Genomic DNA, 16,568 nt, shown 5'->3' with positions numbered 1-16,568 from the left:
TGGAAGACACTGCTGAGGGAGAGAAGCCAAGGAAGGAAGGAGGGGGTCAGGAGTGAGGGGACTCCACTCCAGGGTCCCAGGAGGGGGACTTTTAGAAGGCTCTGGCCAACCCATCCCAGAGCAGAGATGCTTCTCCCACTGTCTGCTCATCCCCAGGGGATGCTGGAACAGGGGTTCAGGGCAGGAAACTCCCCCAGGAGGGAGTCCTGAGGCTTGAAAGCACCCAGAAAGACTTGGCTCTAAACCCAATCCACACCGCTCCACAGAAGAGAGCTCTGAAACGGGAAGCAGTAGGCCAAGGGACCCCCAGGGGAAGGGAGTCCCCCATCCTCAGTTCCTGCGAAGACCTCGGCCTGGGCCTTTTATTCAGACCCTGCTAGGCCCAGGAGCCCAGCCACGGCAGATCTCAGAAAGGCACCACTTCCAGACGCATTTCCCTGATGTGGTTCCAGCAAAGCCACGCCCTCCCTTTGGCAGCCCTGCAGCCCCACCTCCTGCTGCTCAGAGGCAGCCCCACCTCCTGTTGCTCAGAGGCACCCCCTGCCTGCAGAACACAGCACGGCTCCCAAAGTTTGGAGAAATTCACCTTGACAAAGAGGGTGGTTTTTCCTACACCCCTTCCCAAGCTAGCCAAGCCTCTGCCTGCAAGTCACCCTCCCAGATCACCAGCACACTGGCCTGCAAGGCCCACCCCCACTTCTTGATGACCCCCACACAGGGGAGGGCAGAGAGGGTATCCCTGGAGCACACACGCCAGTGGCCTACCAGGAACCAGTGTGTTCAGGCAGGAGGCCTCATGCCCACTTGGCAGAGCCCCGGCCCCCTCCTCCAGTCCCACGCTGCACCCACCCCAGGAACTCCCGCAGTTCTGAAGGCACCCAGGTTCACTGGGTTTCTTATAGTTTCTCCAGCCTACCACTCCAGTTGCAGACAGAATGGAAACTGCTGAAGGGGAAAACCAGCTGCCCCAGCCAGTCTTCCTGGCAGGAAGGGAACAAAAGCATTCAGGAGACAGTGTCTGCCAGGCACTCGCTGGGCCCCTGACCAGGCAGCAGTTGTGGGGCCCAGGGCCAGATGGCATGAAGGTAGAAAGCAGAGGGAAGAGGGGAAGTCAGGTTTTGAGGACCTGGAAGTCCTGACTCCCTCCAGGCTGCCCTGGACCAAAGTCTCCCGCCTCCTGCTATGAAGCTATGTGTAGTCAGGCAGGTGACATAAAGAAAGATGGGGCTGGGCATGGTGGCTCACACCTGTAATCCCAGCACTTTGGGAGGCCGAGGCAGGTGGATCACAAGGTCAAGAGATCGAGACAATCCTGGCCAACACGGTGAAACCCTGTCTCAACTAAAAATACAAAAATTAGCCGGGCATGGTGGTGTGCACCTATAGTCCCAGCTACTTGGGAGGCTGAGGCAGGAGAAATGCTTGGACCCAGGAGGCAGAGGTTGCAGTGAGCCGAGATCACACCACTGCACTCCAGCCTGGCAACAGAGCAAGACTCCGTCTCAAAAAAAGAAAAAAAAGAAAAAGAAAGAAAAAGAAAGAAAGAAAGAAAGAAAGAAAGAAAGAAAGAAAGCAAGCAAGCAAGCAAGCAAGCAAGCTGGGACTCAGGGAGGACCACAGGTGGGGGATGGGGAAACCAGCACAATTGAAATCCCATTCCCATGAAACAATAACAAACCACACCAAGAGTTCCCGTGAAGAAGATAAATATATTTTGGAAGCTGCCTGTGTCCTCTGGGGTGAAAAGCCAGCTCAGAGGGCCCCAAATGCCCACCCTGCCAACCCATGCCCTCCTCTGACCTCGCTCCCTTATCTCCCCATAGACCCGCCCCATCCCCTTCTGTCTCACTGGGCTTCAGGACAAGGGGCAAGGGAGGTATCCAGGGAGACAAGGGGAAGTGTCTTGGGGACAGGGGGCAACAGCAGTTGTGGCCACATGGTACCCCAGGGCCGACGCAGGGCTGACGGGCAAGAGGCTGTTATCTCCAGCCTGGTGCTTCCGGGCCTTTCTTGAGGCCACCATGGGAATGTGATGTGTGAGAGAGGGGATAGGAGAGACAGAGACACACGCGCCTGGGATCGGGGGTCCGGACAGGGGCAGGGAAACCACACGCCCTACTTTGCCCTTTCCTGTCCATCCCAGACCTACTCAGATCCTTCAGTGCCTAAGGAAACAGGACAGTGAGGGCTGGGGATTAGGGGATGGGGGGTAGGGGCTGGGGCAGGGCCCATGAGAGGTGGAGGGTGAGGAAGAGGGAGGGAGGGGTGACTGTGTGATGGTGCTGCCTCTGAACACCCTCCCCTTCCCCAGTCCCCAGTCCCCAGCCCTGTGGTGATTTAAAGGGGCTGAGAAGCCAGGAGGCAGCGGGCCCATGGAAAGCAGGAAGACCTGGGGGTGGCAGGTGGCCACTAACAGCCCAGCAGCTCCAGGCGCAGGGCGATGCGGTTGTGCCAGGCTACAGGCAGGATGCGCACATAGCGAGCCAGGATGGGCGTCTCAAACAAGTTCTTCTTGTGGGAGTGGTTGTCCCAGTTGCCAGGGAAGATCTAGAGGCAGAGCAGGTGTCAGGAGGACCCCAAGCCAGCCCCCCTCCCCTCAGAGCCCCAGGCCAGACTCCCAGGGAAGTAATGAAGGAATGGCAAAGGGTGGGCAGCTGGACAGACACCCACCTTACTGCTGCCAGTCCTGGGGTCCTGGTACTCAGTCCAGTTCGCACTGTCATTACTGTAGGCAACCTTGTAGGATGCCACAAACTGGACAGAGCCAAAGTTACGGGCCCCCTGGGTGATGATGCCTGTCACCTCCTTCGGGGAGCCCAGGTCCACCTACGGAAGAAACCAACCACATTTTCTCTGCTTGGACCATCTCCAGTAAGGTGAAGAGAGGCAGACGCACTGAGGCATGAATTCTAGTTTTGAAAAAAACTACTTGGGTGAGCCTCAGTTTCCTTGGCTATAAAATGGGCATAAGGCCGGACATGGTGTCTCATGCCTATAATCCCAACACTTTGGGAGACTGAGGTGGGTGGATCACCTGAGGTCAGGAGTTCGAGACCAGCCTGACCAACATGGTGAAACCCCGTGTCTACTAAAAATACAAAAAAATTAGCTGGGCATGATGGTGGGTGCCTGTAATCCCAGCTACTAGGGAGGCTGAGTCAGAAGAACTGCTTGAACCCGGGAGGCGGAGGTTTCAGTGAGCCGAGATGGCACCACTGCACTCCAGCCTGGGTGACAGAGCAAGGCTCTGTCTCAGAAAAAAAAAAAGCGGTGGAGGGACATAAATAATACCACGACTTGGCCATACGTGGTGTTTGGTACCTCACTGGTATAAAGCTCCTAGAGTCTGGGCCCTGGCCAGCTCCACACCAACCACCCCTGCCTGAGACCTGCACTGAGCTGTGATGGGAAGAAGGACGGGAGAGGCCACAGCCTGGAGGGGCAGGAACTGCTCTAGAGGCTCCCTGCGGTGCTGCCCACAGTCTGACCCTGGTCCTGACGGTGTCCGCAGGCAGGCAGCTCCTCACGGAACCCAGCTCTGCAGTGTGCTCCATGGGGCCCTGAGACAGACCTCCTGTCCCCGGTCCCTGACCTCCCTGGAGAAGCTGCCAGCTGCGCCTGGACACACAGTTCCCCAACATCCAGGTGTAAACCCAACTCACTGCCAGCCAGTAGGCGGGTACTAGGCAGATCATCGTCCTGCCAGCTCTCAGCTTCCTCGTCTATAAAACAAGCTCTGGTTTTCCATGACTCTCTTTTGTTTCCTAATTTCAATGACAGACAAGGGCTGTCACATGGTGGCTTCTTAGACACTGAGTCAGAGAATATGTATGCTGTGCTCAAGGGAGAGGTCCCAAGATGCCTGGGTCGTGTCTCCCTTTTCCACCTCCGCCCTGCTGTCCATAGGCTGAGCCTTGTCAACCCTGTGGCAGCCCATGGAGTGGCTCTCCTCCTGTGTACACACACACACACACACACATTCCCACACACACACATATTCACACACACATACACACACACACATTCACACACACACATATTCACACACACATACACACACACACATATTCTCACACACACACACACACACACCCTTTCTCCACCTTGGTGGAAGCAGGATCAGGAGAAGCGAGTACAGGTGGTAAGAAGAACGAAAAGCCAAAGGAAAACAAGGTTTTTCCAGAAATCTTTCGAGGAGCAGAAGCCTGGGCTGGAGAGAGGTCAAAGATCTGGCAGTAACACCTCATCCCACCCAACCCCAGCCCCACCTCATCCCACCCAACCCCAGCCCCACATCCCAAGAAGGCTGACCCACCTGCAGCCACTGATCATTACTGTAGCTCCCCGCAACCCAGGCGTTGAAGTTGCCCTGCTTGTCCAGCCGTGCATAGGAGGGGTTCCAGCTGAAGAGATGCAAGCCCCAGGTCTTGTAACTGCTGGAGGCCGTGATCTGCTTGTCAGGGATGCTGTTATTCTTCAGGCCCAGGGGATTGGTGCATCCTGCCAGCAAGGTGGGCTGTCATCTGGATCTGGGATCCACAGCTCCCAGGGGCAGGAGCACAAGGCGATGAAGCAGAAAGAACTCTGTGGATCCTGACCAGCCCCTGGCATGCTCTTGGGCAACAGAAAGCAGCTCCATCCGCCTTGCAGGGCCAACTGTGCGACCTTCTCACTGCCGGCCCCACCAGCTCCTCACCTCAACCAGCGGGGCTCAGCTCCTCACAGATCACCCAAGACCTCCCACTCACCACCCTTCTTCCTCTGCACCAGGGAAGCCCCTGCTCCACCACCTCCTGCCCTCCTTCAATGCCTGACTTTGGAGACACCTCCTCCAAGAAGTCTGCCCTGACTACTTCACTTGGGCAGGATTTCTTCCTCTTCTGGACTCACAGCATTGCCCCCATCGCCTCGGCCTCCCATCCGTCCCATGGCACAGTCACTATCTACTTTAATATCAACCACCTTGTTTATTCAGTGCTTACTTCAGTCATTTAACCTGCCACCAAAAAAAAAAAAAAAAAAGAAAAAGAAAAAAAAACACTAAATGAAGTAGAAATTAGTAAGCCCATTCTACAGATGAGAAAACTGAAAGACATTAAGCATCGTGCCCAAGTTACATACGAACTCCTAATGTCACACTATGACATCACCTCTACCAGCTACACATCCCAGCTAGATGATGAAGGCCTGGCTGGTGGCGACCCAGTGATGAACAGGATGACATCCCTGCCCTCCAGCAGCTGGCAGTTAGAGAACTCAGACAACTCCTGGGGCTCAGCAACATCTCTATTTAAGCCCTCTGACTTAGTGTCTCCCAGAGGGCCTTCGCACACTCAAATGTTTTGGGGATGCTGTCACACAGGCCTGTGAGGGCTGGCCCAGGAAGCTGGCATTTGTTTCACTCAGCCCTGCCCCAAACACTCAGGAATGTGCCGGGCTGCCTTGCACTCATATCTGCACCTGCATATGGATAGAACAGTTGGGGATGGGCAGGAGATACAACTCCCAAGAGAAGGATGGGGGTGTCTCCCACCTGGAAGCATCCTCACTCCACAAGTGTCTATCCCTCTGGGGAATTGAGGGAGGCAGGAGTGGACGGTGGGACTGGAGAGCCCCCTGCCATCTGGGAGCCAGCTAAGTTATATCACTGCCCTCCAATACTCTCACCACTCAAGAGTACTGGGAGCCAGCTAAGTTATATCACTGCCCTCCAATACTCTCACCACTCAAGACATTTGCCCCCAGGGTGCGTTGACAATGCCTGCCGATGGTACCATTGCCTCCTGACAGTGGTGCACCAGGGAACCACCACCTTCCCCCTCAAAGAGAGGGTACCGGGCTGAGAGCTGGTTGTCCCTTGGCCCCAGAAGAGGAGAGGCCTGAGGCAGGCTAAAACCCGGGCAGCTTTGCAGAGGACACCAATTCTGCACAATGTGCTCAACGCAGACCCCTCTACAGATCATCCGCTTCTAGCCGTTCATACCCTCCTCGCTCTCAGCCTCCCCAGGAAGTCAGACAGCCTTCCTGGTGAAATGCAGTTGGAAGGGGCACCAGGGCAGGGGCAGGACTGTCAGCTCCATCACTCTAGGAAGTCCCTTCCTCTCTCTGGCTCTCAGTCTCCCCATCTATAAATAGAGATACTAGGGGAATAATTCTCACAGATCACCTGGGGATCTTGATAAAAAAAAAAAAAAAAAGCTTATGTTTCAGCAAGTCTAGGCTGGGGCTTTCAGTCTGTATTTCTTTTTTTTGAGACACAGTCTTGCTCTGTCACCCAGGCTGGAGTGCAGTGGCACGATCTCGGCTCACTGCAACCTCCACCTCCCGACCAGGTTCAGGCAATTATCCTGCCTCAGCCTCCCTGGTAGCTGGGATTACAGGCACCTGCCACCACGCCCAGCTAATTTTTGCATTTTTTTAGTAGAGACGGGGTTTCACCATGTTGGCCAAGCTGGTCTTGATCTCCTGACCTCAGGTGATCTGCTCGCCTGGGCCTCCCAAAGTGCTGGGATTACAGGCGTGAGCCACCGCACCCGGCCTCAGTCTGCATTTCTAAGAAGCTCCTAGGTGATGACACTGCGGGTCCCTGGGGCTCTTCACCCACCAAGCTGCCCCTCAGTCTCTTGGCTGCAGCTCCACTGGCCTTCCTTCCACCCTTCAACATGCCCCAGGGCCTTTGCATTTACCAATTCCTTGCCTGCAGTGCTCTTTTTAAGTTTTTCATGTGGCTGGCTCTCCATCATTCAGGCCCCCAGTCAAAGGCCTTCCCGACAGAGCGGTCCTTGTCTTGCTCTCTCCCCTCACCCCAAGTCACGGTCATCTCATCAGCCTCTAGCTTTCTTCAGAGCTGTTACTGCTCTCTGTCATCTGCTCCTTGCCTCAAGTCTGCCTCCCTCGCTACAACGCAAATTCCATGAGGTCAAGGAATCATTCCCTAGAGCCAAGTTAACCCAGGAGGGGCTTAATCAATATGCTAATAAACATCAATTGAATTAAATAATTAATTCACCAAAGACACCATGCCTGCAAAGAGGGATCCCTTGTGGAATCCCAGGTACCCCCAGACCTCAGCCCCACCCACACACATGCACACGTGCACACATGCACCCACACTCTCCAGCCAACTGGAAGGCCTATAGGGAAAGGAGTGGTCCAGACTCTGAAGGAAGCAGACAGGGTACCTGGGCTTCCTTGGTTTGCAAGACTCACCCTCTCTTGGACCTGAGCAGGGGCCAGTCATGCCTGGATACAGGCAACATTAATGGCCGAAGGCTTCAAGCCAAAACAGCAAGTGTCAGGGACTCCAGGGAGAGGCACACAGACCTGGCTCTGTCCTTTCCCAGTAGCCTACATTTCCTTCTAGCAGAAGGCAAAGTCTTCTACTCTCCACTGAAACAGTAAGGCTCAAAAGGGCCCCTGGTGGAGGAAGCATACCTACTCAAGTTCATACCAAAAACACTAAACCCAGCCAGGCACTGAACTCAGCTCGGAGGGGTATTTGGGTGGTGTCTGAAATGAGACAACAGGAAGACGTGTCACAGAGGGGAAAGGCGAGGCACAGGAGGGCAGGTAAGATAAAAACGCCAGCGGTTAAGATAAGAACCTCCACTCTGCAGGTCTGCTTAGCGAGCCCTACAGTTCCACTGATGGCCAGCAGGTGGCACTGAGGCTGCAAAGAGAGAAATACCCAGACCTCAGGAAAGCTGGGTTGAGCTGGGCTGAGACAATCAATGTCTGTCAGCCCAAACCCGGCACTCTGACCTCGCCAAGGATGTCTCCTGGCTCTGCAGAAATCTGTCCCTTTATGGTCTCCCCAGCTCTTCATCTGGGAATCTCTTTGGAAAAGGCAGCAGGAAGCACCAGCTCCAAGCCCTGTGGTCCAAGAAGCCCGTGTGTTTCTCTGGAGTGCAGACTCTAAGAGTTTGGCAGGGAAAGCTCTGGATGGGTGTGGTCAGGAGCCCAGAGATCTAGACCAAGTGTTAATACCTACCAGATGTGTACCCTTAATAAATCATTCATCGGGGCCCCACGCCCCTCATTCATTCATTCACTCATTCATCAAATATTTATTGAGTGCCTATAAACCAGACACCATTCTAGGCACTGGGAATACCGAAGCAAACAAAACAGACAAATTCTCTGCCCTCGTAAAGCTGACATCTGCCAAACACACCTAACGCTACATGTTCTAGAAGCTACAGGAGAGGAGCCAACCAGAAGAAGGGAAAATACTTTGAAAACTGATGTCTTTTTCTCTATCAACCAGAGCGCCCTGGGTCATGGGTTGACAGACAGTAAACACCTGGGTGGGACTGCTTTGGCCAGGTTGACCCCCTAGAGTGTGTTTCCCGAGTGAAGCCTGGTCCCCGGGCCTTGTTGCTGCCCTACCGAGCACAGTTTGGCTGAGAAAAGAGGCAGAAGGGAGGGCCACCTCCTAGGATTGGCCCACGGTGCCCCCCTTCCCGCACCCTCAGCACTCACCGTTCAACTCACAGCCCAGTAGCTCAAAGCGCAGAGTACAGGCCGTGTGACAGCTCGTGGGGTACAACCTCACATACTGAGCCTCCACAGGGGTCTCAAACAGGTTGACATGCACCGCGTTTTTGTTCCAGTTACCCACAAACTCCTAGGAAGGAAGGGACAAGACTGGGGGAGGGGGTCCATCTGGGCAGTCCCCCTCCCTGGGGTTACCTCATCTTCCTCTTCAGACCTGGGAGGAAGAGGTGGGGCTGGGAGGGTGAAGAGGACTTGGAAGAGCCAGCAGAGGCTCACGTAGCAGCCTCTCCTTTGGCCACCCCACGGCCCTCCACAAAGATTCTCCTCCCACTTTCCTTAATCATTATAAAGCCTGGGCATAAACCCCTATAGCTGACACAGGGCCACCTGTAACCTACCGGGTGCCTCTTTGCAAATTAGGAAAAGGCACTCCTTTCTCAAATAGTTTATTATGACAATTTTCTAACAGAGTTCCACAAATGTACAATGCCTATACTGTGAATGGTGCCTGCTTAGCAATGACATCCTTGAGCAGTGTACAACCTACACAACTGTACATGTACCCCTGAAGGCTCAGAATAAAACCCAGCTCCACCACCACTACCACCCTCAACAGGTCACTGTACCATTTTGAGTCTCACTAGTCTCATCTCTAAAGTGAGACTATTGCTTATAAACCACAGAACATGGACACAGTCTGGGTTTCCCAATTTCTAGAAGCCAAGATGTACCCGAAGACCCACATCATGGCCAATCACCCAGGGTTCTCTGGACTCACTGGGGGTCCTCAGTCAATGCTAGAACCTTAGGGGGTATGGACCACAGCCCTTCCTTCAGGCCCCAATGAGACCTACCTTGTGTTTTTTATTAACATCATGGATGAAATCGAATTCATGTCCATTAAGGCTGTAGGCCACCTTGAAGGCCTTCAGGTACTCAGGACTAGCCAAGCGGCTGGCACCCTGCGTCACCACACCTGTTACCCACATCCTCCGCAGCAGGTTCACCTGGACACGGGGCAGGGGAGATGGCACCCTTATCTCCTGGGTTCTTTCCACTCAAGATCCAAGCAGACCCATCCCTTCACTCCCCCCACTGGGTGGGGGAACAACTCAAGCAAAACAGAGGAGGGGCAGCTGAGCACACTGCCCTCACTGCTCAGGCCTCCAGAGGCCTCATCCAGTACCAACAGCTCCTCCATGGCCTGGGGCCTGCTCCCCCCTCACCCTGACCCCATACCAGCTTCCCCCAGGGATGCCATCCACTTACAGATACTTCATCCATGGGAACCTGCTACCTTGCCACCTGAACCCCAGTAATGAACCCTCCTGGGGTAACCCCCAAATGCAGGAACATGCATCGAGCCTTCTCTCCATCGCCCCGCCCCAGGGCCATCCCCAGGCATACCTGGATCCAGGGGTTCTCATCATTGCTGCTGGGTGTCCAGGCATTGACCATGCCTGCGCGGTTCAGGCGGGCCAGCTCCGGGGCCCAGTGCTGCAAACTCAAGAAGGTCACACGCACAGATGAGGCGGTGATCTGTGAGTTGGCAATGTTGCCATTCTCCATGCCCAGTGGCTCGACGCATTCTGAGGGGAGGGAGGTGGCAGTCAGATGGCTACCCCAGCAGGTTCCTGGGCCCAGCTGGGACCCAACGGACAAGAAAATAAGACTGTATGGCCTCTGCCTAGGCCCCAGGGCCAGGGAGAACCTCAGAGCCTCTCTCAGAACAAAGACCACAAAGGGACAATGAAGGCAGTGCCCAGGAGGAGGTGCCAAGAAAAGGTATGTGGCTGGGGGTGGTGAGGACAAGCGGGGTGGGCAGAGTCATGGGAGGCCGGGACCCAGGGCTGCCAGAGGATCCCAGCCAGGGTAGCACTCTGGGGACAGCCGTGATTGGCGCTCATGGAAAGTAGAGTCCCCCTCCAGGCTGTGGGAGGTGGCCTCATTCATATAGGGCATCTGGCAGCAATTAGTCTGGTGCAGGGGTTAGACTGGTGGCACAGAATACTGGTGTGACCCCCTCTTCCTCAGTGTCCCCCCCCACCAGGAAGGGGCACCATCCTCGGCCCAGCCCCTGGCTTCCTCAGGAGGGTGGCTTTGGGAGAAGGGCTACCTCGCATGGCAGTGAACAGTACCAGCACTGCACACAAACAAAGAAGCTAATCTGCCTGGAGTTTTCTAGAATCCCACTGGCAGGAGTTCTCTGGGTGGGGCACAAATGCCATTCTGCTTTCCCTCTTTGCGCCTTCCACCTGTGGGCCCTCACCCAGCCATCTGTGAACATGCCCATGGCCAAGGCCCCACCCCCCTCACCATCACTCCAGCAGTGCGGTCCCAGGAACCCAGGACAGCTACCAGGCCCACCTACAGGCCGAGCTTCTCTCATCACCTGGGGATCCCCCAGCGTGTGCCTGGGCCTTCCAGCTGCCAAGCAGAGAACCCACAGACAGATCTAGTCTTCCTCCAACATCACAGGCTCAGACGAGCTCGGTGTTAGCACACTCTGGCTGGGGGAAGGGGGGGAAGGCGCAAAGTGAGGCCAGAGCCCCAAGACCAGAGCTCGGCCAGTGGCTGAGCTGAGATTTGACCCCAGTCTGCCTCCAGGACAATCCCCATAGCCCACCATGCTCACGCCCTGAAGGAGTCCAGTGTGCAGTCTTTGGGCCCACAGGCTCCTTGTTGGCTCCAAGGAAACATACCACGTAAAAGGCAAGGAAGAGCTGCGAAGGTCCCTCTGAGGGCTTCCTCCGCTGTGTGGTCACCCCTGCCTTCTTCCTGGGCGCAGCCATATCCAGCCTGGGGCAGAACCCAGGCCCAGAAGCTAGAAGTCAGGGTGGGTAATTCCCACTCAGGCACACTCACTGTTACCTCAGCTCCCAGGACACTCGTTAGTGGCCCCACCTGGCCCCACCCAGGGCTCTGATTGCCTTAGCAACCTGTCCCCCAAACCATACGCACACCCTTCCACCAGGATCTCAAACACATCTGGCCTCAGAGCAGGGTCCAAGGCACAGGCCCCAGGGCCCCTTGGGAGGTAAAAGGCATCCTACTCACTTGACCTGCTCTCTCCCAGGGCCCCTGCTCCCACCCAGCTGGCTCAAGCCCCCCGCCCCCTCCTTTTGGTGGCCAGCAAACCTCAGAGCCCATCCCCACATCTCCCTAAGGAGGGCAAAACGTCCCCTGTCCCCTACCCAAGATGCTCAGCGACTGACCTGCTGGATTCAGAAACCTAGGACCCCCGCTCCACCCATCCCTGGGCCCACATGTGGGCGACCCACCTACCCCATGAGGAGTCCTAGTGGGGTGGGAGCCCTGAGTGGGAGGGACTCCAGCTGGGCCTGGAGGGAGGACAGCAGGGGAACTGCTGTTGCCACCCCACCTAGGGCCATTCTGTGGCCGAGTGGATAACCAGGCAGGTCACACGAGGACAGCCCCTCTGGGCACGCGGGGCCTCTGACCACCTGACCGCGAGGGGATGGCTCAGCTGGCCCAGGCCTCTCCCTTCTCCCTGAGCTCTGTGATGAGGCTGCAGGTCAAACTTGGGCCAGGAATTGTCAGACTCTGAAACCAAGCCTGACTTACTGAGTTCCTGGGCCCCAAAAGACTAAGAATGTGTTTGTTTTCCCCTCTTAGGTAGAAAAATCCTTGCGACTTTACCCTAATGCTGTGTGCCTGGCTCATGGTGACTCAAGAAACAGCACTCCCATGACCTCCAGGGTGACCACAATCCCTCACTCCTCTGCATCAGCATCAGGCCTGGCCGGCAGTCTCAGGAAAGAGGGCCAGGCAGAAAGAAGGAAGAAACAACAGGACCCTTTTGCCCCCTTGGTCTAACTGAGGCTCTGTCTCTCTCTCTCAGTCTCCCCAGAGGAGGCCTTGACACCTCCACTGGGGTGGGGATCACAGGGAGAGAATAAGGCCAGCACATGGCCTGTGCCACCAGGGCTGCGGCTCAGGGTCTACTGCTAGAAACAGGTAACAAGCACCCTCAGATACTCACTCATCTCACAGTGGTTGCCCGCATAGCCCTTAAGGCACGTGCACGTGTATGAGGGGAAGACGTCTCCTCGCACTTCTTGGGAAATCTCCTCGCATAAACCACCGTTGTGGCAGGGGTTTCTGGAACAGATATCTGGGGACAGAGACAGGTAAGATGAGCAGGTGATCAGGAAGGAGCTGGGGACACAGGTGAGAAGTAGCAGATGGACCCAGCCCACAAGGACCCTCCACTCAAACTCAGCCCATTATCTCTTCCTCTCCCTCTTCCCCAGTCTGCTGGATGGAGCCTGAGTCAGCCTAGAGCCAAGGAAGTCCATGTGTAGGCAAATCAGCCCACATAAGGGAAGTGCCCAGCTTTCCAAGTGGCCTGGGAGTGTCCAGAAAAGTGCTGGCTGACAATGGGAGTGGTGCTGGGGACCACTGCCCACTGGCGGAAGAGCTGGCAGCTGGGGTCTGGAGAGGCAGGCAAGGTCCAGGGCAGGTCTCTTGGCAGCAGTTTGATTGCAAAGGAGGCCCATGAGGACTTTAAGGCAGGGGCAGTGGAAGGAAGCATTGTCCTGGCCCATCGAGCAGGTTCTGCCCCCCAGTTCAGGCACAGGTTGCAGTCACAGATGTCACCTCCAACGGCAGCCCTGACTTAGGGACAGCACGGTGATCATCCAGGAAACATTGAGAGGGCCAATGACCATGCTGGGCCCCTGAGACAGAGAAATCAGATGCCGCTCAGGCCTCAAGAAGCCAAGGGGAAAGAGGCCAGCAAGTCCACAGATGAGGAAGATTGCCCAACGCTCCAGAAGCCTGCATGGACCGTCACTGGAGGCATGACTTCTGCTGGGGAAATGGAAGTTTCCCAGAGGAGGGAATATTCGAGCTGGGTCTAGAAGACAAAGTAAGGGGGGTGCCAAACTGGGCAATGAGGAAAGAATGTTCCAAGAAAAGCAGATGCACAGAGGCTGTGATATGTTGGAGCACAGTTAGATGCAGCTGGAAGGGTAGGCTGGGGCCAGACTGGGAGGGATCTGAAGAATGACAAGTTTAGAGCAGTGGCTTTTAACCTTCCTTCACCCTCCTCACCATTGTCCACCAGGGGAGGAAAAAAAAAAACAAGAAACAGATTCTCAAGTGTGAGATGGGAGTGGGAAAGTCAGTTCCAATTGCGGGTTGAAGAAGGCTAAAAAGGCCCATGTGCAGACACGCCGCTGAGCTCCCCCAGGGTGGGGAGCATCTGGTAGCTGCAGACAGGTCCCTCTGGCTGAAATGCAGAAATCCCACCGAAGAGGGTGAAGGTGGAGAGCAGGAGAGCGTGGTGAGAGAGGAAGCCAGGGCAGAGGAGTGAAAAGGAAGGATGATTTCAGAACCACCAGGGGGCAAGGGCTGGAGAGGCCACCAGGGCTTCTGGATGGGAACCTGGATGACAGATGTGCACTATCAGCCCCAGTGGTGGAGAACACAGGAGGAGGAACAGGAGGGCCTATCCTCAATCCCTTGACTCTGGTGGGTCGGCCAGGCCCAACAAGGGTCCTCTAGCCGAACTTAGCATCCCAGAAGGGCTGCCCCAGACCCTACACCCGAATCTGTCATTTGGAGCAAGACATGAGAAATCTTTTTGCCTTGGCTGGGCGCGGTGGCTCACGCCTGTAATCCCAGCACTTTGGGAGGCCGAGGCGGGCAGATCACGAGGTCAGGAGATCGAGACCATCCTGGCTAACACAGTGAAACCCCGTCTCTACTAAAAATACAGAAAATTAGCCAGGCCAGGTGTGGTGGCGGGCGCCTGTAGTCCCAGCTACTTGGGAGGCTGAGGAAAGAGAATGGCATGAACCCAGGGGGCGAAGCTTGTAGTGAGCCGAGACCGCGACACTGCACTCCAGCCTGGGCGACACAGCAAGACTCCGTCTCAAAAAGAAAAAAGAAAAAAAAAACCTTTTCGCCTCCCCCTCAGAGTCACCCATCTAAGGCTGGAGAGTCCTCCTGAAATCCCAAAGCCCCCAGAGAGTTCACCCGGCTCCAGGGAAGGCAACACCACCATTAATGAGCCATCTGCCCTCAGAGCTCCGCCTCCAGGGGCCTCGGAGCTTAAAGTGGCTCCCAAGGAGCTATTAGTCATTGGCTTTAAATAGCAGGTAATCCTTCCTCTGACCTGGTAGGCGGGGGCGAGCACTGACACAGACAGAGGCTTGGGTTGGGAATGGACTCTTCCCTCCCAACTGCACTGGCCCTCTCCCTACACTGCTCCAGGGCAAAACGGTCCAGTGGGAAAAAGGGAAAGTAAAAGGTGTTCTCTACCCAGTCACATTACCTGTGTGTAAGATAGGCATGGTGTTTCCTCCTTCTGGAAAAGGCCAGATCACCCTGTATAAAAACATCTTTGGGACTTCAGAATCCTCCTCTTTTGGGGACTTTCCAGTAACATTTGGCCAGAGTTCAGGTTGGGGGGTACAGAGAAGAGTAGAAAGGAGCTATGAAGATCCAGCTGTCTTTCATGGTGGCCGGGGAGGGCCAGGAGCTCCCAAGTTCCTGGGAGCTTGGAGCACTCTAGAAGCTCTAGCCCCGAGGGTCAGGCAGATCACAGGACATAGGGCTGGGGCTCAGCTATTACCTACCTTGCTTCAGTCAATCTCATTTCTATGAGAAAATGATGGAGGGGCCGCCTAAACAGCCCTGGCCCTGACCGCCTCCCAGCGCTCCACGGTGAATGGCACGGGGCATCCGCAAGTCCAGTTTGCAAGGGGCCCAGCTGGCCGCCGGAGGCCTCCTGGGAGGCGGAGGAGGACCAGGGAAGATACAGCAGCCGGCCAAGGCCGCGGGAGGGAGGGAGTCAGGAGACTCCCATCAGCAGGCAGCCCTCTTCCAAGTTCCTCGCAGCCTCTGGGTCCCCTCCCGGGCCCCACTTACGGCCCGCGTCCATTGCACTGACTCCCCAGCCCTTCCCTTATGTGACCAGGCAGGGACAATTGGGAGCGCAAAAATCTAATGAACTGTCCAGCCAATTGGAGTTGGCAGGGAGTTGCCAGGACAAAGTTATCCAGAGAAGACTTATCCATACTAGAGTCCTAGAATGTCCCAGGTGGAAGGGGTTCGAAAGTCAAACGCAGTTCCCTGGCCTCATTTTTCACAAGGGAAAAGAGAGGCCCGACACAGCGGATTCCTTTGTCATTATCTGTAAGCCGCATCGCTGGGGGCGGCAGGGCTGTCACCCGATGTCCCGAGTCCCAGCCCAAAAGCCCCAGCGCAGAGACAGCAGGGCCGCTTCCCCCTGTCCCGCCAGGGCGCAGCGGAAGAAGCCGCCCCTCTGCCCGGCCGGGTCCCCCCGGGGCTTTGTCTAAGTTTGTCAACAGTGGAGGGGGAGAGAGGGCGCCGAGCAAACTTCCGAGCGGCGCGGGGAGGAGGGGCGAGGGCCAGAGGGCGGCGCGATCCACTCACCCAGGGCGACGAGGAGGCCGGGGGCGCAGAGCAGCGCGCCGCACAGCGCGGCCAGCAGGCAGGGGCGCGACATGCTGCGGGGACGCGGGCGCTGGACTGGGCACGCTGGGCTGCTCAGACCCCGCGGGGTTCTGGCGCCTTCTCCTCTGGGACCGGATAAATCAGGCGGCTCAGCACCTCCCACTGGCCGTGCGCTCCGCCCAAGCTGGCCAGAGGCGGACTCGGGGCGGGGCTCCGCGGCTGGGAGGGAATTGGTTGAAAGGAATTGGGGGGCGCGGGGGTGGTCTGCGATATCTGCCTCTTCCGCCACTGCCACACCGGCGTCCGGCGTCGCGCCAACGGCCGGGTCACGAGTCTTGAGTCTGTTGGGCGGGAAAAGTTCAGGAGTTTTGTTTTTGTTTTTGTTTTTAAGATTTTTAGACTTGAAAAGATGCTAACTCTTTATTCATAATCAGATAGATGCAAATTAAAACTACAATGAGCATCGTGTTTCCCTTCTCGGATCCGCAAGTATCAAGATGTTAACAAGGTTAGTGGAGGCTGTGGGGAACAGGTCCAAGCATGCTTCGCTGAAGACAGTATAAATTAGTTCAACTTCCCTAGAGGGCTGTTTGGTAACACCTATCAAAATGACAAATGCTGACACC

The 16,568-nt window shown here is 56.0% G+C and overlaps 1 protein-coding gene across 4 annotated transcripts; it reads right to left on the bottom strand.

Annotated features, from left to right (window-relative positions):
* Nucleotides 1–1,689: 1,689 nt before the first annotated feature.
* On the bottom strand, nucleotides 1,690–16,165 carry MFGE8 (milk fat globule EGF and factor V/VIII domain containing). Of its 4 annotated transcripts, none has more exons than XM_032176242.2 (8): nucleotides 15,922–16,165; nucleotides 12,500–12,631; nucleotides 9,904–10,085; nucleotides 9,351–9,503; nucleotides 8,482–8,626; nucleotides 4,316–4,500; nucleotides 2,671–2,826; nucleotides 1,690–2,547 (listed from the first exon to the last, which is right to left on the bottom strand). In XM_032176242.2, the coding sequence occupies exons 1-8, from the start codon at nucleotides 15,992–15,994 to the stop codon at nucleotides 2,410–2,412; spliced, it is 1,164 nt and encodes a 387-aa protein (XP_032032133.1). In that variant the 5' UTR covers nucleotides 15,995–16,165; the 3' UTR covers nucleotides 1,690–2,409. The 4 variants fall into 4 exon arrangements, with proteins under 4 accessions (XP_032032133.1, XP_032032135.1, XP_032032136.1 ...); XM_032176244.1 differs by lacking the exon at nucleotides 15,922–16,165 and adding an exon at nucleotides 14,798–14,879; XM_032176245.2 differs by lacking the exon at nucleotides 15,922–16,165 and adding an exon at nucleotides 15,102–15,152 and having other exon boundaries at nucleotides 1,698–2,547.
* Between the last annotated feature and the right edge of the window lie 403 nt (nucleotides 16,166–16,568).

The sequence above is a fragment of the Hylobates moloch genome, unplaced genomic scaffold (genome assembly GCF_009828535.3).
Source record: "Hylobates moloch isolate HMO894 unplaced genomic scaffold, HMol_V3 SCAFFOLD_14, whole genome shotgun sequence".
Classification (NCBI taxonomy): domain Eukaryota; kingdom Metazoa; phylum Chordata; class Mammalia; order Primates; family Hylobatidae; genus Hylobates; species Hylobates moloch.
This window is presented reverse-complemented; position numbering and strand designations above follow the sequence as displayed.